Raw genomic sequence first — 25,814 nt, 5'->3', positions numbered from 1 at the left:
AGGACCCAGGTCCGCGGTTGTGCGGTTTGATCCACCTCGGGTGCTCCCTCCCTCCCTCCCGTCCTACGTCATGGCATTAATCTACCCCGTGATCGCCTCCCCCGTGCCACCACGGACCATCCACCCACCCACCCCTCATTTCCTCGGCTTGGTGATGTCAAAAAACTCTGTCAGGCCCTTGACGACGACGTCAACGTTCATGTTGACGAGCGGCATCTTGTCGTAGGTGCCCTCCTTCATGATGGCCACGAGGGCCAGGCAGTTGTCGACCTCGCGGAGCATGATGGGCTTGTCGTCGTCGGCCAGCACGATGCAGCTCTCGTTCCACCCGCAGGCCACCTGGTCCTCGAGCTTCTGCTGCTGGTCCTGCTCTAGGCGCTCGATGTAGTCGGCCGGGCGCTTCCATGTGCCGTAGACCTCGAGGACGTCGACGACGACGTCGATGTAGTCGGAGCAGATCTCGTACGACGCCATGTCGGCCGGCGCGTTGTCGGTCGCGATGTAGATCTTGCTGAGTATGTCAAACAGGTACGCCTTCTCGAACCGGCACGTGCGGCATAGCGCCGTCAGCATGGCCTCGAGCTGGCCGAGCCGCGGTATCAGCGCCTGTATGACCTTGCTGAAGGCCTCGAAGATGCTGTGATTGTAGATGGAGGTTAGGTGGAACCGGACCGGGGCGTTTTCGAAGCCCTGGTCCGACAGCTCGTCCTGGATGCGGATCGTGATGTCCCGCTCGATGTCCAGCCTGTAGTCGTCCGAGAGGCCGTCGACCTTGTGGATGAAGACCTCGATGTTGATGTTGGGGTAGTTCCGCTGCAGGTTGAGGATGGTCGTGTTCAACCTCGCGACCGCCTCCAGGTAGTCGTCTTGGGCATCGATCACCCAGATCAGAGCGCCTATCTCGCCAAATATCGCGTCCATGTCGAAGTTTGGGCTGTCAAAGTAGTCGATCTGCCCTGGAAAGTCCCACACTTGGAAGTCCATGAAGGAACTGATGGGATCAATTTCAATATTGCCATGTCAGCGACCGGCAACGCATGCTCCTCTGGTGCGAAACAGATTACTTACGCCATCGAGTCCTTCTGGATGCGGGCCGTCGACTCGAGGAACAGGGTCTCGTTTGGTGGTAGCTTGTGGAAAACCACACTCGATATCGAGGATTTCCCACTCCTAGCTTCGTGTCAGCGACGAACACCACAACGCAAAAGGGCCAGGGCGTAGGACTCGGGGCGAAGAGGCGCACCTTCGCTGTCCCATCAGCAAAAGCCGTGGTTTGCCCTTGGACGAGGCATCTATCGGCTCATCGGGCAGCCGCGTGCTGCCGACGTCTCTCCTTTGCACTCTCTGTCGGTTCTGCTCGTGAATGCGTTCAAGATTTAGCGATGCTAGACTAAGAAACCTGACGGGTTCGGCGCGACGTGGTGATGTGGCTGTGGGAGAAGACGCAGTGGGCAGATCCTCAGATGCCATGATGACAAACACGTCCGGCTCCAAGAGTGATTAGGCAACAGGGGGGATTTTTAGAACCCCCAGACAGGGCAAGGGTAAAAAAAGGGCCACAAGCCAGAACGGGACAGGATGAAAGGCAGTAGGGCAAGAGAAAAGAAAGCTACGAGAGAAAAAGCACGATGCGTATTCACCGCCTCCCCGGGGAGCGGATGGCCACTTTCTACAGGGCCGGGGCCCCGTGTGGTAAAGAAGGGCTGACAAACAACACAAAGAAAGCAGAGAACGAGAGGAAGACAGCGGCACGGCACGGCACGACCATGACGAAATAGCAGCCGTACGTAGGGCAGGCAGGTAGATGGGTAGGTAGACAGGCTCATAAGCAGCGACCAAGAGGCGGCGGGCGGCCCCTGTGATGAGTCTGACAAACTTCCACCGGCGAGGGCAGTGTGCAGTGATGTTTCGCATCTTACGGTGATACAGGCCGGGAGGCCAGGATGCGGATCAGCAGTGCGACGGACCGCGGCTGGACAGCTTTGGTTGACTCAACCAGCCCAGGCTCTCAGGGCACCAACGTAGCTTTCCTTCTTTGTGCCCAACGGTGCAGGGGGCGGCTCATCCCATGTCCCCTGCTGCTGGGCTGGCTGGAGAGCACAACAGCGAGGGCAATAAAGCAAAACTAAAAACAAATAACAGAGACCATAGGAGCGGACTCGAGGGCGGCGCGTGGGGAGAGAGGGCTCCGGGCCAAAGAACGCTTGCAGAAGCCACCGGTGAGAACAGGAGAAGCATAACGGAGGAAATCCGAGTGGTCAGGGGGCGGGCGATTGAGCAAGCGTTTGGCCCCATGACACGACGAGCAAGAGAGACATGCGTGTTGTTGTGAAGCTGGCACCAGGCGGCAGCCATAGACGAAGAACACGAGGCCAGAAGGACGGGCAAACGGGCATGACCGAGAAGGGACCGATATCAGGCCTCGTGGGCGACAGTTGGCGCACAAGAGAAAGCGAGCAGGAGAGGAACGGGGAGGGGAGGGCGGGGAAAGGGGAGAAAGGGAGAGAGGGAAAGCGAAGAACCAAAGTCAAGGCGAAGAATCAAGGTCCAGATCCGGGTCCAGACTTAGATCCGGGCTGCCGGTACCCTCCAGTGGCCAATGCCATGCATGGATGCCACTCGTCGGCAGATGGATGGAGCCGTCGTGGTGAAAGCAGCGGTGACGGCGAGACTACTTTGCCTGCCGTCAGCCAGGGGCGTTGGCGGGCAAAAAGGGCAGGCAGCAGTCGGGCAGGCAATGCGGCGCAGGATCACATAAACGAAGAGAGAGAAAAAAGAAAAAAACTCGACTCACCTCCATCAGCGACGGCCGGTTGGGGCAACCTTCTCCAGGATGAGTGGATGCCGTGAACAGCGTCGCCGTCGGTCAATCGCGAGATCTGGGGCGGACAGAACGAAAGCAGCCGACAGATGGGGAGTTTTTGAGCGGAGGCAGGATCAAGACGGGGGCGGGCTATCAGACGGCGATGGCTGTGTGGCACAGACAAGGACGAGGGATATTGAGGTGTAGGTAGGGGAGGTACCCCTCGGTGTATATTAGCCAGGGGCTGTACCTCGAGTGTCAGGCTCAGCGAGTTATGCTGCGTCGCACGCTACTGGAGATGACAAAAGAATGGGTCGTCGACCGGCACTTGTCCGCAACTAACTGGCGGGCGCCGATCTGTTGGACGGCCGTGTAACTTTTGTTGGCGCACGCCTCGATCGAAGCGCCGAGGTACTTTATTGGTTGCTGCCAGGTTAGCTGACGAGGTAAATTGGAAGCCAGGCGACACTTCTACAACTTCCAACTTTCCCCCAAAGGGGAGATGCCACTGCCGTGTCGAGGTGCGTTTGTGGGGCCCCAATAGCGCTAGAGGCATTTGGAGCACTTTGGGAGCGGCACGTGCACAGACATCCACTCGGACCCACCAGTTCTGATCAGGCTCGAAGCCGCAAGGTTCTTCTTGCCTCCGGTGCGATTTACTTTTTGAGTTTTCGTCGCCTTCTTCGACATCTTGACCGGGCAGAGTGATATCTCGCTGTGGGTAGAAGCGGTTTCCTATATCATATATATCGTAGTCGGCATTCTACTTTTCGTTCCCTCCCCAGAAATCACCATGCAAAACAAAACCCCCTCAGCTGTAGGCGAAGTGGACGCGAATTCCTAGATGGTGAGCTCCCCCTGAGCACAACTGCAACTAAAAATAAATAGATAAAAAAAAAAGCCCAAAGCTGTTTGCCACGTCGGGATATCTCATCCCTCAATGTGAAAAATCTGAATAATTCCAGGACCAAGAAGAGCAAAGGAGATGGGCCAAATGAAGGGGACTGTCTAGCGAAACAAAAAAAAAATTGTCTGGACGTGTGCCTATTAAGGAGCGTGGCGTGCAAAACAAACTACGCATGGCCAAGAGGTGGCGATGTGGCGTGCCGGTTACTATCCGGATCGGAGAGCGTGTATGGGTGAGAGAGGGCGACTTGGGGGGGATCAAACGAGGCAAGGAAGCAAGGAGCGAGGAGAAACCAATATGGTTAGGCGACGCTAAAGCGGCACCGGAGGGGCCTCGCCCTCCTTGGGCCGGCCGAAGATGCTGGCAACAAAGCTCTTTCTGCGGCCGGCCTTCCTGTCCGGGCCCGGCCCGCCCGTGGGGCTCGACCGGGGCTGCCCCGGCGGCGAGTGGCTGTACTGGTCCGGAGGGGGCGACGGGATGGGCGGCAGCGCCGGCACGGGCGGCGCAGTGTCTGACGCGCTGGTCGGGGGAGTTATGTCCTGCATCGAAGGCTTGTTGAAGTTGCCCATCGATTGCTGCCTTTTGTTAGTCCATGTCGCAGGGGGGGGGGGGGGTGGAAAGACGCTGCCCATGACGGACAAGGAAGAGACGGGGAGATGTCTCTGCACTGGCACGGACGCTGTCCCACTTACCCTGACGCTCAGCCTATTCCGCAGCATCCTGGACCTCCTCTTGTTCGCCGCCGAGTCCTCGTCGTCGGCGAGCTCGACGCCGGCCTCCTTGGCCAGCTCCGTGATCTCGCTCGCGATGGTCTTGCCGTTGACAGCCACGTTCTCCTCGGGTATGGGCACGAAGTGGAGCAGGCCGCGCGCCGGCGGGACCCCGAGCACCTCCTCCATGTAGCTCTGGATCAGGGCCGCGTTGCGCTTGTTGGTCGTGGGCTGCACCTGCGACGGGAGCGCCAGGATCGTCATGGTGTAGGCCGAGTCGAAGGTGCCGGCGAACATCATGCACGCCCCGTGCTGGATCGAAACCACGACGGAAGACATGGGCCGCTGGAAGCGCAGCGAGAGGTTGTACGAGAGCTGCGTGATGAAGGTGAACTCGTCGTCGAGCTGTGTGTTTGGCGGTGTGTTTCTGTTGTCAGTATAGATAGTTCCAGTTGCAAAACACCAACCAACCAACCAGAAAAAAAAAACTCGACCTACCATCACGTTTGTTTTGACCTCGACCATCACGAGGGCCTCGCTCCGGACGCGCTCCGTCAGCGACGATGCGACGGCGTTCTTCTCCTTCTTTGTCGACGCGAACTGGTCCTCGAAATAGGTGCTTCTCCGCTTGGCCATGTCGGCCTTGCCCTGCGTCGCCTGGACCCGCGTGCTTGGGTCGCCGGGCGGCGGCCGGTCGATGTCCCGCAGCATGCGGTAGTCGCCGTCGACTATCATTGTGCTCTGGGGCCTGGCGGACGCCATGGTGGTTTGCTTACTGTGCGGCTCCTTCTGTGTCGCCGCCGCCTGCTGCTTTCGTTGCTGCTGCTGCTGCTGCTGCTGCTGCTGCTGCTGCTGTTCTTGTTGAGGCTTGTGCGTCAACACCTGTCGCCGATGCTGATCTGGTGGTGGCTGTTGCTTCTGCTCTGCTATATTCTCCTGGCCCTGCTTCTGCTTCACGCTCTTCCTCTGGGCAAAAGACAGGTTAAGCGACCTTGGAGAGAGAAGACGCCTGCCCGAAGGCTCCCCGGGGCCCTTAATATGGGCGCTGCTGGTGCTAGTGCTGCTGCTGCTGCAGTTGTTGCCACCGCCACTGCTGCTGCTGGCGCCTCCCCCGCCTTTAGCCTCCGCCCCTGCGGTAGGCGTGGGAGCAGCGCTTGCGCCTGGTCCCGAAGCCATGGCTTTCCAGCCTTCAAAGCGCAGGATGGGAAGGGTGCTTAGCTCCGTGGCTCCCCCCCCCTGCCGGGTCCTGGCCCGCCCGGGGATCTGCAGCGAGCGCCGGGGCTACGCGGTATAGTGAGGAGGGCCGGCGGGCGCGCCAAAGGACCGTGCCCAGAGGCTGAGCCAGATGTGAGGAGGGGGTGGGCGTGGCGGCAGCCAGCTACGGAAGGTCGCAACTTTGGTAGGGCCCGCCAGAGGCTCGACCCAAAGAGAAGGGCTCGCCCGAGGTCAATGCGTGACACCCCAAGATAGCGGAGGGCCTCTGGGTCGCTTAGTGCCGTCTGGCTGGGAGGCTCGGGCGATTTGCTAACGCTGTTGAGATCAAATGCTGAAAAGGCAATGCTGTTAGGCGCGCGCTAGCCAGTGGTCGGCTGCCACCGACGAGATGATGGTTTATGGGCACGGACGGAGAGCCAGGATATCTTCGATCGCCGATGTCGTTCAGGTGTCGGTTGATTGCGATGGGCCCATGAATGGATAGACAGTAGACAGCTGAAGGCAGATGAATGGTGCGAGACGTTAGGCAGGTGTGAAGGTTACCTATCCGGCTAAGTGAGGAGGGTGCCGCAGCTAGCCTGGTACTTCAATAGACGCGCGAGGTGGTCGGCTGGCTGGCAACGAGAACCTCATATGTCCGGGCTGATGGACGTGGGCAAGGTAGTCGGACACCTCGGCAGCTCCGGTATCGAGGTGTGACAAGGTGTGGCCAAGACACATTCATTTCATCTTGTTTGTTTGATCAAGAGAGCAATCAATATCTTCCCTGTCAACTGGCCCACCCCGAGCCGGGGAACTAAGAGGATTCCAAAGGAGCGGCGCAAAGACCCGGTAAGGAAAGTACGAAGTAAAGAAAAAAAGAAAGACGCCACGCGCGAGGGACGCACTTGTGGGTTGGCTCCCCGATCTGAAGTCCATCCATCTTGCGTGCTAATCTGCGCAAACACGGCCAAAACGCCCACCCAGATTGGAGGCTAAACCCATGGCCCAGTGGAAAGGCCTAGCGTCTTTCCATATCTTGACATGGAATATGCCAAACAATTTCGCCGACACACGCGCCTTGACGCCACTAGCTCGTGACCGGTGTCAAGGACGGACCTCGAGTCTCAAGAAAGACCAACGGAACGAGTTCAGGATGCTAGGGTTTCGGCGGGCCAACAACCCAACTTCCCGAGGTGTGAAGACTCGAACTATCGGGAGGTGGTATTTTGATTGTGTAAACTCAAAACATATGCGCTCGCAGCGTGAGGGTTCGGTTCCCTTCATTGCCGCGAACAATGTACCCAAGGTCGTGATATGAACCAGGTGTGTGTGTGTGTGTGTGTCCTAAAGATGCCACGGGAGGGACAGAGCTGGGGCCCCTTGAAGGAGCCGCTGGGAACAGTCGCAGCAAGAACATGAGGACTCCAGGGAAGAGGGTGCCCTGGTTGAGAAGAAATTCCGCCACTGACATCACGGCGGCCCATAATGATCCGTCGACTTTGCGGATAGCGACACCCCGATTCTAGTCCCGGCGGCCTCTTGACCTAGGTATGGACCAAGGCCCAAGGATTGGTGGTGGCACGGACGCGGGCAGCTGCAGCCAGGCCGGCGACGGACAGCGATCAAATGAAGGGCCGCCAAGCGAAGCGCGTGGATGGGGCAGAATGGAAAGCCACCAGTACGCCTGGCCGGGGAAACAAACAAGACTCACGGAGGAAAAGCTCCATGAATATGATGCAGCGGGTGTTGCCGCGACCATATGGAACAGAGGCGTAGCCAAAGTTAAAAGGCTCCCTTGTTTTTAGGATGTGACAGGCGTGTAATAAGATTCACGACTAGGTAGGTACCTATTCGTGTCACATTGTGTCTGTGTTCATGATAGGATGGGAGGAATAAAAAGTGAAAGACAAGAGCAAGATAAAAATGTTCGCCAAATAAACAGTAGATATAATAGACCAAGGAGAACCACCATAGCCAAGAAGATATTAAACGAACCACCTGGGAACCAAGTCACGGAAGAAATCCAAGGTGAAAAACAAAGCCCAACGCCTCGTATAGGCGGCCTGCAGTTTTATCCCGTACGGGCAACATCTCGATTGCTCAAACAAAGCCGCCAGTGGTACTAAGGGCAAGGCGGATCTTGCAAAGACACACGCGTGGCCACTTCCCGTCCCGACGCCCACCGGCCTCACAGCCCAGCGTGAGTGAGCATTCAGGCAGTCTCGCGGGGAGGCTGCGGGCTAGGGGTGCGCGAGTCCCTAGCGTACGTGTAGGCGCTTGTGTACTTCTCGAGCTTGGCCTGCCACACGGCGGCGGCGAGCACGCTGGCCTCTACGGGGATGAGCAGGATGGCCAGGTACAGGCCTGCCCAGCTCTCCTTGCAGAGAGTGTCAAAGTGGGGGCGCTCCATCATGGAGAGGGCTTGCCAGCGGCAGGTCCAGCTGATGAGCGTGTCCTCCTGGTTCGACGCGTTGACGGCGTAAAAGAAGATCATGGCGATGATAGCAGCAATGAGGCCAACAACAGGCGCGGCCAGAGATTGCGAGGTGTGGATCATAGCGCGGTTCCGGACCTGGAAAGCAGGACATGTGTGTTAGCAGGGGAGATGAGTAGACGGTACCGGGAGGGTGGTGTTGTGGCTTACGATGGTGATGCGGCTGCACATGATAGAAACGATGTTGGTGATGACAACGAATACGGCGCCAACCACGAGAGCCACAGTCGGGCGCAGGTTGAAGGCCTGCGGCCACAGGGGGAGGACCCCCTGCATCTCCTGGGGCACACGCGTGGCGTCATAGACGTGCAGGGTATCGGCCGAGACTCCGAGGACGGCGATGCCCATGAGGAGGGATAGGAGCGTGAGACCAGTCCGCACGCCGTCGACGTGCTGCAGGGCGCGCACCTTGGACTGGAGGTGCAGGTCTTGCGAGTCGACCTCGAAGTCCGAGGCAGAAGGCCTCTTCTCCTTGACCTGCTGGGGAGCCATTTTGGACTGTGTAGCCGTCGACTTGGTGGTGAGATAGGTGGAGGAAGGGCAAGCTTAAAACTCCCAGTAGTGGAAGGAAGCAGCAGGAGTTGGCAATGGAATAGTCGGGGAAATGAACAACAACCTAGTGATAGTAGAAGAAAAAGAGGAAGCAAAGGAAAGTGGTTCGTGATAAGGAAAAGACAAGGAAACCGAAGTTCAACTTGAAGCACAGATATCGAGATGGAGACCACTCAAGGAAAACGGCACTCGACCGAGATGGGATGGGCAGCGAATTATACAAAAACCCGGAGGCGGGAGCACTTGGCTGTCTCGTGGGTGGTTCTGTTTAAGCGCGCGCTGGCACACTCGCAATCCCAAGAGGAGAAGGAGGGGGTCGCGACAGGCGCCGCCAATGACATGGAGGATGGCAGCCACGAATAGCAACAGCGGCAGAGCAGAGCAGAGGCGGCACTGCAGGGCAACATCGGGCAAAGCAGGCCAAGGAGGCGGGGGGAAGCATCTTGGTGGTGTGCCAGCATGCGGGCGAGATGCCCTGCGTTAGCGCCCTCTAAATTTGGCTGAGCGACTGATCTGATTCGCGACAGGGCTCACTTGCCCGGCGCTAGGTGTTGACTCTGTATGGGGGCGCCTCGGGGATGCGTGAGATTGGGCGGCACAGAAATAGGCGGGTGCAGATGGGCCAGCGCTGATTGGGCAGAGGCAGCCAAGGGCGGCAGTCGTCGGCCAATCAAGGCCTCAGTGCCGCAGGCCCACATAGATTTGGCCCCAGTTTCCTTTCTTTGGGGCAACGCAGGCCTCAGCTCCCGCATTACCGTCAGCGCTTATGGTCCATCTCAATAGAGCCATTGATCTCATCTCATTGATGTTTCAATTCAGCACGCACAAGTAAAAGCGAGCAGCACCACTCCTACTACCACTACTACCACCACTACCACCACCACTACATGTGCCAAACAGACACGGGCCCGGCCGCCTTGCCTCCCAGGGAAGGAAACTGGCAAACAGTGCTACTCGATCCCGCCCTTGGACACGCAAATGTCTCGGCACGGCACCTCATTGACGAGCACACGGCCGCCCACGGGCAATGGCTCCTGGCCCGTGTTTACGAGAGCAAAGCCGTCCCAACATGCCAGCATCACCGATGCGCGGGCGCGGGTGGGCCCCTTTGCCCGCTCCGGCACGACCTACTTATGTGCCTATCCATCACCTCTGCCCGGTGGTGGTGGCCTCTGGACAAAATGTAGGAATCCTACCACGCGGACAGCACATCTGATAAAACAGATAGGCAAACAGGGTAACGGCCGCATCAGGCCTCTGTGGCACTCCAGCCAGACCACTTTGGGTCGCTGCAAAGGACCGATTGGCCTGCAGCCTTCCGCGCAGCCGTCTTGTGCAACCTCGACTGGCCCTCGTCGTCTGTTTGGTAAAGCGCTGCTTGGGCACCCCGCCGAGAGAGCTAGTGTCCATGCCCGCTGCCATGCCCGCTGCTGTTTGTGAGCTATTCACCTGACCCTGTCTGGTGTTTGATCCAACTTGACTCGGCGTTGCGTTAGTGATAGATGATGGAGAATCGTCCTCATATCTCAACCGGCTCGCTCTGCTTTCAGGCTAAAGAGGGACGGGCCGCCTAAGGAGATACGAAGGCAGCAGGCCATGCCTGTCTACCGAGTAGGTAGGTAGGCAGATATATACGTCTGCTTGTATGGGCGCCCATAGTGTGCCGCACCTGTTCCCCATCCGTGCCAGACGCCAGCAGCTACCCGTTTTGCAACCTCGAGACCAGCGTCGATGAGCACCGCAAGAAGCCTACAGCCTCTGCTCTGCACCCGGGCACTGACTGATTTGACTCCAAAGGTGGCCCTGGCGGGGAGGCCAGGGAGGTCACCCGCCCAAACACACGAGGGCGACTGCACGTAGAGACACGAGGGCGGATGTCCACGCCGGTTGTTGTCATCCCCACCATCTTTCCAGCGACGATAACCAGGTATTCGGGACCCGACATCCGTATCACCTCAACCTCTCCTACCTAGGCCGGCATGCTGTGTGGTGTGCTGCTTCAAGCCCTATTCCTCCCTCTGCAGCCCTAGTTCCTAGGGTTTCCTTGTTTGGCGCCGCTTCGCCGGAATCGACAAGGTTTCCACTAGTATGGTCCACCCACGGATGGGAGCGATGATGCCTCGATACCGTGCGTTGGAAGCCAGTGCCTCTGCATGTACATACCGCCCGGGTGGGTAGGCAGGTACCTACCTCCTGGGTCGGTGTAGTTAGGTCGACCGACCATCCTCCAGAGGAGATCAAAGGGCCCACGGCCATTGGCAATTAGCATGTACATCGCATGTATAAACAGGCACACGTAGCCCACCACGGTGCCCAGCCCGCATATATTCTCGGTACCTGCCGAGGGACATATATATGCGCATACACAGTACGTCGACGTGGAAGCAGCGCCCTCTCGAGGTACGTCGCCCTCAAGCTTGTATGCGCGTACGCCGACATCCTTTGTACCACCCGACTTGGGGCATCGTGGGTAGGCACCTACACAGCGAAGCCTCATTGTCTCGGGTGGGCCTTGACTAGCTCAGTCCAACCTTTCGCTCTCCTCATCACCGCCTCGGACGAGTCTCGTCTTTCCCCAGCGAGCTGCCTCTCATAAGTGCGCAGCTGTCCCCCCCGTCTATCCTCCCGTGGAACTGGACACACTGCAACGGCAAGGCACGCCCCCCTCGTCCTGGACCATCCCCCACCGGTCGCCCGCCACTCTCCTCCTGGCCCCAGCGTCTGACAGTCAACCGCGCAATAACAAACCCTGCCGCATTGCAGATGACTGCCATCGTCTGCTCTGCCTCGTCTGGCCCGGTAACTGTCAGATGTTAGAATGACCGCGATCCTCGGGGGCCACCAGACGACGCACGGATGCAGCCTCACTTGGACGCCTCGCCCCTGACCAGGGGCTCAACCGGACAGGCTTTTGTAGGTTCAGCCCTCTTTCCCTTGTCAGCTCCCTCTTGCCTATTCCAGACGCATGCGCATACGAGCTACTTCGCACACGCCATGTATCCCTGTATCCCTGCCTACCTCCCCAAAATACCTTGCATGTGACCTGATGACTTGGCTAATATCTGCTTGTCGGGCCATCGCTATACATATAGCGCTGCTTCCCGAGACTGCCACCGGAATTACGTATCAAGATATGGAGCTTCGCTCTCGAGGAAGACCGGGTCGTCCCCCTCCGCTGGTGCGGAGGCGACGACGACGACGACAACGAAGCGGAGCCAGGGTCACCGAGAGACGCTCCGGGCCGCCGCCGCCACCACCAGCAGCGGCAGCGGCCAGTCACGGCGGGCTGCACGACCACGGCCCGCGCGCCCGCGGCGCTGCACGCCTGCCACGAGTCCCGGCGCGAGGCGCTGCGGCGCTACCGGCCGTCGTTCGGCGCGGCCTCGCTCCCGGCCGCGTCCTGTTCGACCCGGAGCGCGACCTGCCCTTCCTCGGCGCCCGCGACGGCTACATGGCCTCGGACGGCCAGCTCCGCACCGTGCTCTCGCTCACCCCGCCCGCCGAGCTGCGCCTGATCCGCCGCCTGGCCCTCAGCGAGGCCCTGCTCTGGGTCGACGCCGCCGCCGCCGCCGCTTCAGCCACTGCCGCCGCTACTATCCCGGGGGTTGTTGTTGCAGCAGCACCGGGGTCCCGCCGCGACCCGCCCCTGGGCCACGCCGCCTGCTCGGCCCGCGAGCTCCTCGGCCTCGTGCGCGCCCGCCTGCCCGCCTGTCGGGAGCTCGTCTTTGTCCCGCACGACGGGAACCCCGTCATCATCCCCGCCGCCCCCGCGACGCCGGTGCTCGAGCCTGCCGCCGCCGCCACCGCCGCACCCCGCCGCCGGCTGCTGGAGGCGCAGCTGCGCGCCGCCCTCGACGACGTGCGCGCCGCGTTCCCGACCTGGGACCCGCCCCGGATCAGCGTCATGTCTCTGCCCGCCGCCGCCGCCGCCTCCGCGCCTGCGGGCCGGGGGTGCGGAGAGGAGGAGGAGGAGGAGGAGGAGAGGAACGGCCGCCGCCGCAAGAGGCGCAAGACGCACCACCGCCACCACCACCACCACCACGAGTGCGTCGTCCCGCGCACGAGGCACCACCCGTCGCAGCCGCTCCAGCAACTCCCGGCGGGGTGCGGCCACGCCCGCCTGAGCAGGATCGACATGATACACCGGTCCGCCGTCAGCAAGTTCCTGGAGCTCAGGGAGGCGGCCGCGTTTTTGCGCATGACGCAGGAAGCCTGCTGACCAAAACAAGATACAAGAGAGAGAGGGGGGGGATATCGTCAAATTCACAACAATCTGGCTTTTCCCATAACATGATTTTACTCCGCAAAACGACAAAGAGCTGGGATAACACAGCCCTGGGTAGTCCAAAGACATGCGCCATCTCTGCATAAGCTGCCCCCTACATCAAATACATGTCGAGTGGACACTTCAGGACCGGGCGACCGAGTCCTGTGAGATTGGGACGAGAGCCATGTTGACGATAGTCATACGGCATACGTTCTATAGTTTTTTTTTCAAGTTCACTCATCCTCCTTCCATTTTTAATAAAGTTTTTTTTTTTTTCGTTTAACATTGAGTTTTGGCGGTTAGGGTTTGGCAGTCGACACCATACTCTTAGGTATCTTCCTTCTATTAGATGGGGCTAAACTTTCATGTCGAGCAACTAGAGTTAAACTGTTTACATACGGATCTAAACGTGAATTCATCTCCGCCTACTAACAGCCACCTGCCGTCCTAAATGAAGGCTTCTGAATATCCTGTCTATAGGAGATAGCCAAAAGCCACCTGGGCATAAAAAAAGGATAGCCAGTCTAGGGCGACCGTCTGCTTGATGGGGCTGCCGCTGGAGACGAGCCGCCAAGACCGATTCCTTTCCTGCGGCCCCTAAGAAGGGCCTCGAGCACCCGGGCGACGGCAGGAAAGTCTCCAAGCATCGAGATATGGCCTTTCTCCGTGCTCACACGCCCGCCGCGGACGACGTGGAAGCCGTGGGGCAGCATGGCCTCGCGCGCGAGCACCACGCCGTCTCCGGAGCGGAAGACGAGGTCGTCGTACACCTCTGGCCCGGCTATGACGTCGCGGGAGGCCACGCGGACCGCGTACACGGTCGGCGTGTCCTTGCCGTACATGACGGCCATGGGAGGGTACGCGTTGGCCTCGCTCAGGGCGGGCACGTGCTGCGTCTCGGCCCGGAACTGCTTCGTCTCGGCAAGGGTGCGCTTCAGGTACTCGTACGATCTGGCGCACTGGTCTTCCGCACCAGCCTCGGGAGGTGTCGAGGGGTTCTGCTTCGCTGGAGTCTCCGTCTCACTGCCAGCTGTCGAAGACGAGTCCAGCTGCGGCGCGAGGACGCGCTCCTTGACAGCCTCTGCCGGTTTGCGGTTTGCGTTCGCCTCGCTGCCGCTCCTTCCGCGGAGGGGGAGGTTGGTAGAGAGCGTGCTGGTAAGATCTCGTAGCGAAATCAAAGCGCTGTTTCGCTTGCCAGTAGTTTTGGTGACCTGCGTCGTCGGGTCCACGACCGGGCATAATTTGTGTTTCACCCACGAATCCGCGTCGTAGAAATCCACCTTGTAGGACTCCTTCATGTCCTTGGACACAAAGCAAAACCCATCCTCGGGCAGAAACACGAAGCTGGTCCGGAACGAGAAGGTGACATTCGCAGTGAGGACCTTCTCGTTCAGCAGGACCGCGTCGCCATTGCGCAGCGGGCCCAAGATGTTGATGGCACGCTGAGGGACCCCGATGTAGCCGACACCTGAAAAGAGCTCGGGTCGCTGGTTCACGGCGTGCCGCGTTATCATGCCTCCCAAGCTGTGAGCTAGAACGAGGGCGCCACGCTGATCCTTGGGTGTTCCAGCCGAGTTGCACCTGAGCCCCTCCAAGAAGCGCACCATCCTGGCTGACGAGCGAGCTGGACTCAGCCGCCAGTCGTAGGCAAACTCGTGGACTCTGAGCTTTCCAGCACGGGCGTTTGGGCTCTCGCGCATCCGACGCAAGAGGCGTCGTGAGATGTCTACCGGCCCGATGTTCTGTAGCATGGCCGAAGGAAATATCACATCTTCCATCCCTTCCTCATCTTCTGGGTTGAGGCCAACCTCGAGGTTGACCTTTCGCATGTTCAGGCCGACTTTCATGGGTATCCAGACCTGGGGCTGTGGCGCCGCCGTAGAACGCAAGACAGAACCGCGATAGCCGCCTAAAACCACAATGTCACCGACCAGAGTTTCCAACACGGCGTCGAGCATCGGCAGCCCGTCCCTGCTGGCCGCTGCTGTAAGGGATGCCGGTACAGAGTGCGATGCTTGGTTTTGGGCAAATGCACCATCGATGGAGGATGGGCCCCTAATGAATGAAGCTGAGGATATCAAATCTGCCGTAACACTTGATCAGTCTTACAGGTCCACGGCACGACATCACGGGTAGAGGCTTTACGGCATGCGAGATGGCTTACTTGGTAGCTGAGGCATCTTGAATGAGGGCCGGTCAAAGCTGTCTAGAACAGCCTTGAGGCGCGAGTTGACTTGCTCACGAACATTCCCAAAACGCTCGTCGTCGCCGAATGAGGATACTCGGGATAAGGTAGCGAACAGGACCGACTCGGCCGACGTGGACCTCTGCAACCTATACGATCGGACCGAGAGCGGCCGAGGAGGGCGCACATGATCTGCGGCCTGTTGTGGTGGTGCGGCTTGGATCTTTAGTGGCGCAGCTGGAATCTGAAGCTGTTCCTGTAGCCTTGATGGCGAGCGCGGAGGGGCGTCGGGGCGGTTGGGCGTCGAGGAAGACGAGGACGAGAAGAACGAGGGTGTAGAGAGAGTAGGGAAGAACCCCGTGGGAAGCGAAATCGAAGGGAGAGCCTTGGATAGCCTCTTCAACGCATCACTCCCGACCGAGGAAGCCCGGCGATGTCTCGAGTCGCCAAGCACGCTAGCCAGAGCCGACGGTTTGCCCGGCGCTCCGGCAGCGGCCGAATCCTGGCGCGGGGTATCCGGGAGCCGCAGGAATGTTGTGCTAGCCACCCGCGAGTCCGGAGCTGCTGGTGCCGTCTCGAGAATGGCGCCAAGGGGGCCAAAGAAGCCGTCGAGTGCTTGGTCCATAGCCGCAGCCTTCTCAGCCGCGGGCGTCTTGGGCAGAGTGAGGCGGGTGGCTACTGGGCTTATGGCAGGCTGGAACAGAGATTGCGCATCATCCTGGTCACCATCGAACTCTTCCTCGTCCGCATCTGGCTCCCGCAAAGACTTCACCGTCAACTCGGGCCGAGGCGGCCGAGGTGAAGATGGCTGCCGTGGCAGCTCATTGTGGCTCCGGGCCTCCCGGGGCTGTGGCACCCCTTCCCCACAGTCCCCATCCTCCCGCTGGTGCCGGTCTCGATACGACGTCGACTTGAGGAGAGGCTCCCCGTGTTTCTCCATGACGATCCCAATGTCCATGGCGGGCCCTGGCCTGGTGCTATGGCAAGCAGTTGGGCGGATATCGTTGTGCTAGGCAGGCTCTCAAAGTCAGCTCCCGTTCCTCGCCTGTTGGGCTTGCCTCGTTGCGATTTCAAGAGGGTCCGCGGCTCCATCTGCCAGACAGTCAGCTTCCCCAGAGACGGGCTGCCCCTTGCATCCAACTCGAAGCTTGTCCGGGAGCTGTGATTGGGGCCCAACACGGGGCTAGTTTAGTGCACTGACCGCTTGTGACGTGGATGATGTCTGGGACTTGGACAACATACGGCGTCATGGATGCAGGTTGGTGTGCAGAAAGGTGAGAACACCTGGGATCAAAGGCCGGCTCGGTCCTGGGTTCAAATAAAAGTTCCACCTGTTTCGAAGGGGGCCTTCCAGCGGCGCTGATATGCGGGCATGCAGGGACTGGACGGGAGATCTGGCGGCGGCCGAATTAGGTATCGCGGGTTGCTACGTCGGTGCCTTCCATTTTTGGTTCCTTGGCTAAGGGACCCTGTGCGATATTGCTGGACCCAAAAGCCGCCCACGGCCTGATGTGGTAGCACAAGGGGGTCGCCAAGTCGATTCGTGGGGCACCCTGGCTATCAATTGATGTTGCTGATGGCCCAGCTCACCTTGTGCAAATGTTGCATGTGAAATAAACGCTGGTGCTGTGCTGTCACTGGGGCTGCCCTGAAGCCTACAGGCAGAGGATGCCCAAAAGCGGGGGAGGGGCCTTCGGTGCCTGCCTCAGCTGCATGTGGTATGGAGGCACCACTAATCAAATAGCACTAACAAATTTACCCAGTCTTTGGGACCTCCTGTAAGACTGCCGTCTTTTTTGTGAGGGTCTCGGAGCGAAGATTGAAGCTGACATCAGCCGGCGCTGCCTTGCCCAAAGTACCACCTAGATATACTCGTATCTCGTATTTTACATCACCACCGGTGCCAAACCGTGGCTGTGCCTTCCTGCATCGATCCTTCAGCGATCCCCAGGCGAAGCCCCAGCTCCCTTGATAGGCTCAATGCTGCGGCAAGAGAGAGTAGCTGCCGTCCATCTCTCGAATCTTGTCGGCCGCTCGCTTCCACCCCGGCCGCGCCTCGAGCCGCTCCATGTAGGCGAAAGCTCGGGGAAAGTCCGCCTCCGTCAAGCCCATGCCCCCAAACTCGGTCTTTCCCCACAGGATAGGGAACGCCAGCGAGATGTCTCCCGCCGTCAGGTCTTTGCCGCAGAGGTAATCACCGCCACCGGGTGACGTCTCGAGCTGCTTCTCCAGGAACCCGAGCTGCTTCTTTAGGTTGGGGACGACCAGCATGCCCATGACCCGCGAAGCCACCGCCGACGTGATCGGCCTGACCAGAAACGGTATCCTAGACCCCTTGAGGCCTGTTGATCTGCCGGTCAGAGCTCGGTCCCCCCGAGAGCAAGCGACAAGGGAAAGCCAGTTGTGAGACGGCTCGGCCGGAAACTTACCATTGAGCAGGATCGTCATGAAGAGGTAGGGCGCGAGACTGCCCTCTGGGTAGTATAGCAGATAGCGGAACCGGAGCCACTCCTCCGTCTCTCCCCCAGGCTTGCCCTCCTGGCCGTCCTTCCAGCGCTTCGGCACGAGGTTCTTGCCCGCGCCGAAGTGGTCGCAGAGGTAGTCGATGATGAAGCCGGACTCCGCCAGCACCAGCGGCGGCGCCGACGAGTCCTGTGTCGTGATGGTCACCACGGGCGACTTGCCCAGTGGGTGGAGCTCGGCAAGCTCGGGTGGCGCGAGCATGTCCTTGGTCCTGTGGTAGACCTGCAGCTCATACGGCACCTCCAGCTCCTCAAGGAGAAACAAGATTCCCTGAGCACGAGAGCCATTGAGCCTTTTGGTGGCGTTGGTAGCCAAGACGTGTTAGTTAACACGAATCATAGGAACCCATACATAGTGGCCACAGCAGCCGAACCTCAATTGACAGGAACCCACCAGTGAAGCTTGATTATGGGCTTGCTTTCCGCCATGGTGATACTTCCGCGGCCAAGGTGATGCTCTGGTAGTACCTAGCACAATGGTGATACTATAATGTTCAACGCAACAAGCCTAGTTGATAGAATCAAGGTTAATCCAACATTTATGGATGTCGAGGTGTTTGTTGAGCCTGCGTGTCCGAGTGCGCTATCGATCCATACGGCGTAGGTCAGCACCACCACCGATTCGGCTGCGGCACACCCCTGACGTCGCATTTAAAATCACGCATGCAGCGTCTGGAATGCGAGGTCAGACAGCGATTGACATCAAGTCACTCGCCAGGTTGGGGGCCCGGAAGGTCCTTTTGCTTGGACTTCCATGGTGAAGGATTGTGCAAGGTCTATGTAATCGTCTTGATCATTGCGTCGTTGCCTTCCTTGTTCTACGTTCTCCCGCTTTTGGTAACGAACAAATCAGACCAGACCACCCATGTGCCACACCATTCCATAAAGCAGATGGCAACCAGTCCCAGCCTACTCAATCAAGTACGAGTCCGCTGTCGACTTGACATCCTTGGAGAAAGTCACCTCCTCGTTCTCCTCCACCAAAGTAACAGACAGTACCTAAAAGGCGAGATCACCAACATGTCAGTCAAACGCAAGCAGAGGGAGGAGGCATTGTTCTCCTGAAGCAGCTCGAGAGGTTATCATCAAACTCACATCAACATCGGTGAACGGCGTCGTCTTGGAAAACCGAATATTCATAGGGAAGAACTCGGTCTCGTCGTCTGTCGCGGCTTCGAATTCGAAGGAGCCGCTTGCGTTTTCCTCGCTCACCGTACCGATCGACCATTCAAGGGTGTCTCCCGACACCTCATACATCGTGTCGAAGCTCGATACAGTCGGCTCGGCGCTCGAATAGGGGATCACGACGCTGACGTCCTTCAGCTCGTCACCCCCTGTGAGCTCATACTCAACCGTCAGAGTGCAGTTGCCGTCGGGGCCCTTGTTAACCCAGACATTGAAGCTGATCGGAAGGGAGCTGGTGTCATCAGTCTTGGGTGACGACCTCCACCTCAGCACGCCGACAGAGTTGTTGACCGGGAAACCCCTATCCGCCTTGCTCATCTGAATCAGCTTGGAGCTGTTAAACAGGTTGCGGTCCACGTTGGGGTGCGTGCGGAACTGGGCTCCATGCGAAGCGTTGGCCGTTAGGTGAAGCTTGATCTTGGTGAGACTAGGGTCCGTCACCCGAAGGTTCAGGTCGCCGTTGACCGTAAACGAAGAGACCGCACCCTCCCTGGATATCTTTGCGCTTATGCTCTCTGAGACGGTGACGTGAATGGCGTCGCGGTCGACGCTTGTGGAATGCCGAGCCGCTGCCGGCTCTGCTGCCGCCGCAGCTGCCGAGGACGTGGGTGGTAGGAGGGGTGCATCCTCGACCTCGGCACCCATGTCTCCTCGAACCCTTTCGAACATATCCGTTGTCTTGGACTTCTTTCCCAGCTGCATTCCCTTGCCCTTTGGTGCCGTAAACCTGGAGATTTTGGTCAGAACACGCTGCTGGCTGTTGCTATGGGACGGGGCCGGATTTGACAATAGACCCATACTTGGATTTGTTCTTCTCCGCCTCGTACGTGTCGTACGTATCTGTGACAGTCGGGCGGGAAGGCGGAGTGTAGGTCGGATAGACGGGCGTTCTGGGCGCACCGCCAGCTCGTCCGGTTCGAGCCGACTCTTTGCGCTGCATCTCGAGCTGCTTGGCCTTGCGCTTGCGCTCTTCTGTCGCCTCGAGCTCTTTGTTCTGCGAAGCTTGTCAGCCACTCAGCGCATTCGCCAGCATCCAGAGACTCAGACCTACCCGGGCGATGATCTCCTGGATCCGCTCCTCGTGGCTCTCCATCTCCAGGAAGGTCTTGATCTGGCTGATGGTGAGGTTCTCCCTGTACCCCAGAGTCACGAGCTCATCAAAGGCGCTGAGTAACTCGTAGGCATTCTTCACGATCTCCCGTTCGTCTAGGCTTTTGCATATGCTGGTGACGACCTGGGCGAAGAGATGGAGGGAGTCGATATCCTGCAGGATGTTGGATTGGCGGTTGGTGATGAGCACCATGTAGAGCTCGTCCAGCGGCTGGTAGACGAAGCGAACGCTGTCCTGTTCGACCGTCGTGTGCTGAGTTCCGCTGTCGGCGAGCTTGGGGAACGATGCCAGCAAGGCTTCTATACGCGACCTGGGCATCTCGCGGAACTGCCTTGAAAGGACAGCCTTCCCGCCCCGGGTGCAGATGGAAGCAGCGAGGACCACCTACCCACAGCTCCGTCAGTCCCAGCGCGCAGGTTGTTGTCAGGGGAGCGGGGAGGCCCTACCATTGTGACCAACAGCGGCGGCTGCCAACGCTTAGTTCTGGATGGTCGTTGCCTGGTGTTCTGTCTGCCGTCTGCCAGCGACCTGCGACGGCTGCTGAGGGCTTCCGGTAAGATAAACTAGGGGGGTCGGTCCGATTTGCTGCTGTAGTACGGTCTGCTTCCGAGGTCGAAAGCTCCAAGTGCCAGTAATCACGGTCCAGCACCGCCGGCTCGTCTGTCTTCAACACGGCAGGAGAGTGTCCTCTTGAAATGTGGGCTTGGTCCGTGCCACGAGGCTGGTGGGGGTGTGGCAGCAACAGCCGTGCCACACTACAGGGGCCCGCCTTCCATGGACAGCGAACCCACCAGATCAAATGTGGGTCGCCGACACGGAGGACAATGAACCTCCCGTAGCGCGTCGTTTCATGCGCCCCCAGGCAGAAAGGTGGGTTTGGGCAATCTGAAAACGAGCCTGAGAACGTCAACCAGGTCCTCTACGCTCCACTACCTACAGTCAACAGCATCTTTGCTTTGTCGGCTCTCCTCACGACTAATCCTGATATCATTCCTTCCGCCTTTGTTCTTTCTATGCCCTTCACGCATCCTGCTTGTCCCCCTAACTACCCCCAGTCCTTTGTCATTCTCCCAAATTCGTCGTCGTATTCTCACCCTTTCGTCGGACCGCGAGTATCCCGAAACTTCCACCAGGGAGCACCCCAAACTCTCCTGAGGTGGCAACCTAGCCCTCATCATCTGTCTCCGATCACGCGAAAGAACTGGTCAGCTTCAGAGCAGCCCCCTCGTGGTCGTTTTCGCAACATATCCTCCTACAAATCATCGTTCCTCGACCGACGGCCATCAGCGCCATGCATGAACACACTTAAACCGCATCCGACCGGTATCCAGAACCCGACCAGTGACAAAAGCGACAGGCAGTACCATCAAGTTTCGAACGGAACTGTTTTTGTGCCTGAATCAGGCCTCCCCTGCCGAATATCATGTCCGTCGACATGGTTACCGCAGAACCCCAAGCTCCTGTTGGGCTTGGGGACGACCCGGATTTCGAGGACGCCACCGAGCGAGATGCCTCCATGGTGGTTCACGAAAGCCTCGACGACATCACATTTGATGCAGATGACGGCTTTATCGGCTACCCCACATCTGATCAAGCTGCCGGCGCTCCTACCATGCCTGTTGAAGACGAGCTTGACTACGAGCCTGGCTACGAGTCTTCCGGCCCCGCCGATACTCGCCTAGATCGCCAAAGCACTGTTGGTGCCGATCGTACACATCTTGAAGATGAGGTTGGAGAGGACAACAACAGTACTGCTGGCTCCGCCGTTTCCCATGGCGCTGTCTCAGAGGTTGATCCTCGTCGCATTCCAGACAACCACGAGTCTCCCTCGGGTTTGCAGATCCCAAGATCTCCAGTCACCACGCAACTCTCTGTGCCGGGCGATGATGATCTCGTGGGAGAGATTGATTATGAAGACGATGGGGAGAGTGGTGAGGCCTTCGTCAAAGTAGCTCAACCGTCTGGACCAACCCACGAACCCGACCAAGTCGACAACGAGGGGGCCTATCTCGATGGTCAAAGGCAAAGTCCAGAAAAATCTGCGGGTCTGGAGTATGCGGTCTTGAATCCAGAATCCAGCAACGATCGCACTCACACAACGCCACCCAACGAGGAACCAGACAGCCCCGCTAGTCAGCAGGGTGATGGAGACGAGTTTGATCTAGATGCGAAAGGCCATGAAGACCATATTGGTCTTGGTGGTGATGTGGGTTTGGATCCAGACGCCGAAGATGCCATGCCCCCCGCCCAGACAGATATGTCTGTCCATGACCATGACCAAGAGCGTTCAATCTCCGGGGAAGAACGGGAAGAAGCCTACGAGGAAGAGTTCGAGCACATGGATGTCGCCGAGATTGACGACCAAGGCTCGAACGAATTCTCAAGCAGGCCCGAAGTCCAGATCCGGTATCGCGATACAACATACTCGCTGTTCTCGACATCCAAGTCAGACGACCCTTATTCCTTCTTCTTCTCAGATCTTGAAGCACTCGAGCACCCCCTATCACAGTTCCTTGCCGGCCTTCGCGAGGTCCTTTCTGACGAGATTACTCCTGACGAGGACGTCCTGATTCGGATTGACGGACTTGGTCTTGAATTTGCCGATGTATGTGGCATCTTGAAACCCCTTTTCGTTTGTGCAGCACCCGCTGACCCGATTTGCTACAGACGATGGACAAATCCTCGCTCGACCGGATAACCTTCGGGGCTATAGTCGACCTCCATGACCGACTGGTCAAGGCTGACAACCCAGACGCCCGGGATGTTGTACTGCTGGTCTATCTTGTCACCCGCCCCAACGCAATGCGGCGGCTCGACAGCCTGCTAGATGCCGCCAGTATTGGAGAAGGGCTGTCAGCCTACCACGTGTCGTACCCGGACTACCTCCTCATAGATTTCCCTGTGAGGGAAGACTCCGAAAATATCACTTCTGAGAGCACCCCTCACACAAGCAACGGGGATGGCAACGCAGATTTGGAGTCTGATCAGGACCCCGACGAGGACGCTGAACCTGACGAACACCAAGAGATTGATCAAGAATCACCTCCGCGCACCGACGCCGCATCAGACTGGCATGAATCTGGGGACGTGGCGGATCAAGACGAGGACCTCCTTGGAGACTCGTACGATCAAGTGATCGATGACGCCCACGAGAGGACCTCGGTACATTCCGGTCATTCTGCGTCTCACGAAACCGCTACCAGCCTATGGGACCATGAAACAGACAACGAGGCTGTAGGAGAGCAGCACCATGAGGCCTTGGCCTACACGCGTGCGGAGTCGGACGTTGAAGACACCCGCTCGGATCAGGGTTCGGGCAGGTCTGACGCCTATTTAAACCCAGGCGCTGCGCTGGAGGAAGTTGATGAAGTGGCCGAGCCTACATACAGAATGGAGGAGCAACAAGTCGACTCAGATGACCAAGAGCTAGATCAGATCGACGACCTGATCACAGAGGAACTCGAGGCTTCTGACAAGGGCGAAGTTGATGGACAAGTTGAAGGCGAGGTCGGAGGCGAGGTTGAAGGCAACGTGGGTGGTCCTTCATACACGGCTGCTGACGACCATGATCTTGAAACCTGGGAGGATGACGAGCACGATGCAAGAGTCGCTTCTCCAGTCCAAGATACTGAGCCCCGCCAGCCCCGGGAAGCGGGAGCTGAAGCCGGGGATGCAGGCAACGACCAGGAAGCCGTTGTCGGTGAAGATCAACCATTTGAGATGCTCCGACGGCAATCCGCAGCGGGCACGGCCAACGCCGCGTTACTGGAGCATAGCAGTGCGTCAGCAACACTTGACGGCGAGGAGATTGATCTCGAGGAAGTATTGGCGACGGCGGACCCTACAGACGATAACCACCTCGATGACGGCTTTGAGAACCCCCATAAGGAACCGCTTGATGCCGACGAGATCGACTGGGAAGATCATGAAAACGACGGTGCCGTTGCTGACGGCATAACCACGCCGTTGAGCAACACTGGGAAGCGAGCTCGGGAGGTGGACGACGGCGAGGTACCAAGTGACGGGCACGGTACGTTCTGGCTGTTCCGGCCTATCCGCCCCCCGCATTGTCTGTACCGTATTGCATGCTAACAGTTGTATACCGTGGCAGACGTCAAGCGGCATCGTTCCTGAACATCCTCCTACGCCCATGCTTACCTTGTTACCCCATTACTCCCCGTTGAGATGATACTTTCCCCAAGCTTGTCGCGTTTTGTTGCCCCGGTCTGGCCGTAGTGCTGCCATCTCCTGGGATATTGAACAGACTTTCCCCCTGACCCTATCCCTATATCATTCCCCCTTGATTTTTTATGTTCCCCTTCGGAATTCCTCTCACATCGCCCGGAACCGCCTGGCCGTCATAACAGTCGATTCCAGGTCTCGTCAACAAGTCACAGCCGACACGAGCTCGACCCTCTACGCCATTGCTCGTGATACCGTAGGTAAGTGCGGACCAAATCTTTTTTTTATCACTGGCAACTACGACTCGGCTTCGACAACAAAGGTGCGGCTTGCCAGGGTCGCGACCGAGCACCCGACTCGCTCCAGTATCGTGACTTTCACACGATCGCCTCGACTCGGCGATATCGCACCCACCTTGCATTCTTCACAAGCCATGGGAATTGCAGGTATATGCAAGTACTGGAGAGTGTTCTCTTCGCCCATCCAGTGATTAACCAATTCCTATGATACTTCTTCTATTCCCTCGGCGTCTCTTTTTTTATGTTGCTATTTCTTCTGTCATTGTATTAGTATGCCTCGTTGTGGGCGATGTTTTACTAGCTCTAGACGGAATGTCCCAGTGTTTGCGTAGGCTGGGGATATCCGCCACGGGCGAGGAACATTTCTTCCAGCCTAGGCCTTTAAGTTAACTTTGGGCGTTTTGGTTCTCTTTGATGGGTAGTATGGTTTGGCTCGCTGTTGGGAGGCCTTTCGTTGATGACGAGCAGTCGGCTACACCACGCGCCCGTCGACGCCCCGAACAGCTTGGTGGTGGGGAGGACATCGGGAGGGAACCCGATGCAATCTATAACGCATCGCCAGGCAACGCAAGCCTGTCGGCAGTATTATAACGAGATAGTAGATGAGTACCCGCTCGATTGGGAATCATTACCTGGGCCTTTTACACATCGGTAGCACTTTTTGCATGTTCCTTCGGATGCTGCCCCTTCAACCTCTGAACTTGTGCGACTACGTGGCTGCACGTCTACATAGCGGGGTGGTGTGGAACTCTAGTAGTCCACGAGGATAACCAGCCGGCGCTACGTTCCAGACGAGTGCAAGAAAGGGAGATCCAAAGGCCAGTTTGCATGGATAATGGGTTATTGGCGAGGATAGAGACCAGCTTGGATTGACGTGATCGCTAAAATTGGGCATGTCCATCTTTCGTGCCGAGTCAGCAAGGACCAGGGAACAAAAGGCCATATTGTCGATCGTGTAAAGATTTGGATGAAGGCAGTTCCCAATACTCCGACAAGTCGTTTCTTGAGGTGGTCGATCTTGGCTATTTGGTATCTCCATGCGCGAAGCTGAGATGAGCTATCAAAGCTCCTGAAATAGAAACTTGCAGGGCTGCGAACAGCAAATTCGTAGCAAAAGGAAAGAACATAGGAAACAATGTGATGGACAAGGAGACTGACATGATAAGCTTGGGTAAAGGGGGAAGTGTTGGTTTTCACATGCTCATATGCTTCATCGTTGTGCCTCTGATGCGATCAGTCGCACTTTTCCTCAAGCCCAGGGCGACCCTGTGATATAGCCAACGTGTGTCTGGAGGTGGGCAGGAGAGGATCCAGTCAAGGGAAGCGGATTGGGAGGCTGGGATTCCCGATTCAGGGAGGAGCTCACAGCGCTCTCCCCTGTCCCCCGCCCGCCCACACGG

At 58.2% G+C, this 25,814-nt stretch overlaps 9 protein-coding genes across 10 annotated transcripts; 3 read left to right on the top strand and 6 right to left on the bottom strand.

Annotated features, from left to right (window-relative positions):
- Positions 1-21: 21 nt before the first annotated feature.
- GGTG_01382 lies at positions 22-3,293 on the bottom strand. 2 transcript variants are annotated; one of them, XM_009219147.1, is made up of 4 exons: positions 2,795-3,293; positions 1,244-1,353; positions 1,069-1,170; positions 22-991 (listed from the first exon to the last, which is right to left on the bottom strand). In XM_009219147.1, exons 1-4 carry the CDS (start codon positions 2,798-2,800, stop codon positions 136-138), a joined length of 1,074 nt encoding a protein of 357 aa, XP_009217411.1. In that variant the 5' UTR covers positions 2,801-3,293; the 3' UTR covers positions 22-135. The 2 variants fall into 2 exon arrangements, with proteins under 2 accessions (XP_009217411.1, XP_009217410.1); XM_009219146.1 differs by lacking the exon at positions 2,795-3,293 and having other exon boundaries at positions 1,244-2,597.
- A 56-nt stretch (positions 3,294-3,349) lies between these two features.
- On the bottom strand, positions 3,350-5,596 carry GGTG_01381 (MIF domain-containing protein; the record flags this gene model as incomplete). Its single annotated transcript, XM_009219145.1, has 3 exons — positions 3,350-3,538; positions 4,403-4,825; positions 4,919-5,596. 3 exons carry the CDS (start codon positions 5,594-5,596, stop codon positions 3,350-3,352), a joined length of 1,290 nt encoding a protein of 429 aa, XP_009217409.1.
- Positions 5,597-7,342: 1,746 nt separating this feature from the next.
- On the bottom strand, positions 7,343-9,002 carry GGTG_01380 (hypothetical protein). Its single transcript, XM_009219144.1, has 2 exons — positions 8,262-9,002; positions 7,343-8,189 (listed from the first exon to the last, which is right to left on the bottom strand). Exons 1-2 carry the CDS (start codon positions 8,601-8,603, stop codon positions 7,830-7,832), a joined length of 702 nt encoding a protein of 233 aa, XP_009217408.1. The 5' UTR covers positions 8,604-9,002; the 3' UTR covers positions 7,343-7,829.
- A 422-nt stretch (positions 9,003-9,424) lies between these two features.
- Positions 9,425-10,447, top strand: GGTG_01379 (hypothetical protein; the record flags this gene model as incomplete). The annotated part of the gene is made up of 3 exons (XM_009219143.1): positions 9,425-10,099; positions 10,214-10,278; positions 10,353-10,447. Exons 1-3 carry the CDS (start codon positions 9,642-9,644, stop codon positions 10,445-10,447), a joined length of 618 nt encoding a protein of 205 aa, XP_009217407.1. The 5' UTR covers positions 9,425-9,641.
- A 1,349-nt stretch (positions 10,448-11,796) lies between these two features.
- GGTG_01378 (hypothetical protein) lies at positions 11,797-13,041 on the top strand (the record flags this gene model as incomplete). The annotated part of the gene is made up of 1 exon (XM_009219142.1): positions 11,797-13,041. One exon carries the CDS (start codon positions 11,797-11,799, stop codon positions 12,880-12,882), a length of 1,086 nt encoding a protein of 361 aa, XP_009217406.1. The 3' UTR covers positions 12,883-13,041.
- Positions 13,042-13,121: 80 nt separating this feature from the next.
- On the bottom strand, positions 13,122-16,746 carry GGTG_01377 (hypothetical protein). Its single transcript, XM_009219141.1, has 3 exons — positions 16,358-16,746; positions 15,095-16,274; positions 13,122-15,013 (listed from the first exon to the last, which is right to left on the bottom strand). Exons 2-3 carry the CDS (start codon positions 16,071-16,073, stop codon positions 13,455-13,457), a joined length of 2,538 nt encoding a protein of 845 aa, XP_009217405.1. The 5' UTR covers positions 16,074-16,274; positions 16,358-16,746; the 3' UTR covers positions 13,122-13,454.
- Positions 16,747-16,810: 64 nt separating this feature from the next.
- Positions 16,811-18,175, bottom strand: GGTG_01376 (glutathione S-transferase I). The gene is made up of 3 exons (XM_009219140.1): positions 18,032-18,175; positions 17,545-17,930; positions 16,811-17,457 (listed from the first exon to the last, which is right to left on the bottom strand). The coding sequence occupies exons 1-3, from the start codon at positions 18,064-18,066 to the stop codon at positions 17,093-17,095; spliced, it is 786 nt and encodes a 261-aa protein (XP_009217404.1). The 5' UTR covers positions 18,067-18,175; the 3' UTR covers positions 16,811-17,092.
- A 160-nt stretch (positions 18,176-18,335) lies between these two features.
- Positions 18,336-20,637, bottom strand: GGTG_01375 (coatomer subunit delta). Its single transcript, XM_009219139.1, has 5 exons — positions 20,380-20,637; positions 19,874-20,317; positions 19,623-19,816; positions 18,733-19,549; positions 18,336-18,636 (listed from the first exon to the last, which is right to left on the bottom strand). Exons 1-5 carry the CDS (start codon positions 20,380-20,382, stop codon positions 18,547-18,549), a joined length of 1,548 nt encoding a protein of 515 aa, XP_009217403.1. The 5' UTR covers positions 20,383-20,637; the 3' UTR covers positions 18,336-18,546.
- Positions 20,638-20,794: 157 nt separating this feature from the next.
- GGTG_01374 (hypothetical protein) lies at positions 20,795-25,070 on the top strand. The gene is made up of 3 exons (XM_009219138.1): positions 20,795-22,538; positions 22,601-23,963; positions 24,045-25,070. Exons 1-3 carry the CDS (start codon positions 21,357-21,359, stop codon positions 24,065-24,067), a joined length of 2,568 nt encoding a protein of 855 aa, XP_009217402.1. The 5' UTR covers positions 20,795-21,356; the 3' UTR covers positions 24,068-25,070.
- The last annotated feature ends 744 nt before the right edge of the window (positions 25,071-25,814 follow it).

This window comes from Gaeumannomyces tritici, assembly GCF_000145635.1.
Source record: "Gaeumannomyces tritici R3-111a-1 unplaced genomic scaffold supercont2.1, whole genome shotgun sequence".
Lineage (NCBI taxonomy): Eukaryota > Fungi > Ascomycota > Sordariomycetes > Magnaporthales > Magnaporthaceae > Gaeumannomyces > Gaeumannomyces tritici.
This window is presented reverse-complemented; position numbering and strand designations above follow the sequence as displayed.

Excerpts from the sequence above, each read along its gene's own strand:
- GGTG_01382 (XM_009219146.1), bottom strand. The coding sequence starts at position 1,470 with ATGGCATCTGAGGATCTGCCCACTGCGTCTTCTCCCACAGCCACATCA. Across the intron at positions 1,171-1,243 it reads TTGCTGATGGGACAGCGAAG|GAGTGGGAAATCCTCGATAT; the intron begins GTGCGCCTCTTC and ends ACACGAAGCTAG. Across the intron at positions 992-1,068 it reads ATCCAGAAGGACTCGATGGC|TTCCTTCATGGACTTCCAAG; the intron begins GTAAGTAATCTG and ends TGATCCCATCAG.
- GGTG_01380 (XM_009219144.1), bottom strand. The coding sequence starts at position 8,603 with ATGGCTCCCCAGCAGGTCAAGGAGAAGAGGCCTTCTGCCTCGGACTTC. Across the intron at positions 8,190-8,261 it reads TGTGCAGCCGCATCACCATC|GTCCGGAACCGCGCTATGAT; the intron begins GTAAGCCACAAC and ends CCTGCTTTCCAG.
- GGTG_01377 (XM_009219141.1), bottom strand. The coding sequence starts at position 16,073 with ATGGACATTGGGATCGTCATGGAGAAACACGGGGAGCCTCTCCTCAAG. Across the intron at positions 15,014-15,094 it reads CAAGATGCCTCAGCTACCAA|ATTTGATATCCTCAGCTTCA; the intron begins GTAAGCCATCTC and ends GTGTTACGGCAG.
- GGTG_01376 (XM_009219140.1), bottom strand. The coding sequence starts at position 18,066 with ATGGCGGAAAGCAAGCCCATAATCAAGCTTCACTG. Across the intron at positions 17,931-18,031 it reads CCCATAATCAAGCTTCACTG|GCTCAATGGCTCTCGTGCTC; the intron begins GTGGGTTCCTGT and ends CGCCACCAAAAG. Across the intron at positions 17,458-17,544 it reads CATGACGATCCTGCTCAATG|GCCTCAAGGGGTCTAGGATA; the intron begins GTAAGTTTCCGG and ends GCAGATCAACAG.
- GGTG_01375 (XM_009219139.1), bottom strand. Across the intron at positions 19,550-19,622 it reads GCGGAGAAGAACAAATCCAA|GTTTACGGCACCAAAGGGCA; the intron begins GTATGGGTCTAT and ends CAAAATCTCCAG. Across the intron at positions 18,637-18,732 it reads CGCCGTTCACCGATGTTGAT|GTACTGTCTGTTACTTTGGT; the intron begins GTGAGTTTGATG and ends CTCGCCTTTTAG.
- GGTG_01374 (XM_009219138.1), top strand. The coding sequence starts at position 21,357 with ATGTCCGTCGACATGGTTACCGCAGAACCCCAAGCTCCTGTTGGGCTT. Across the intron at positions 22,539-22,600 it reads TTGGTCTTGAATTTGCCGAT|ACGATGGACAAATCCTCGCT; the intron begins GTATGTGGCATC and ends GATTTGCTACAG. Across the intron at positions 23,964-24,044 it reads GGTACCAAGTGACGGGCACG|ACGTCAAGCGGCATCGTTCC; the intron begins GTACGTTCTGGC and ends ATACCGTGGCAG.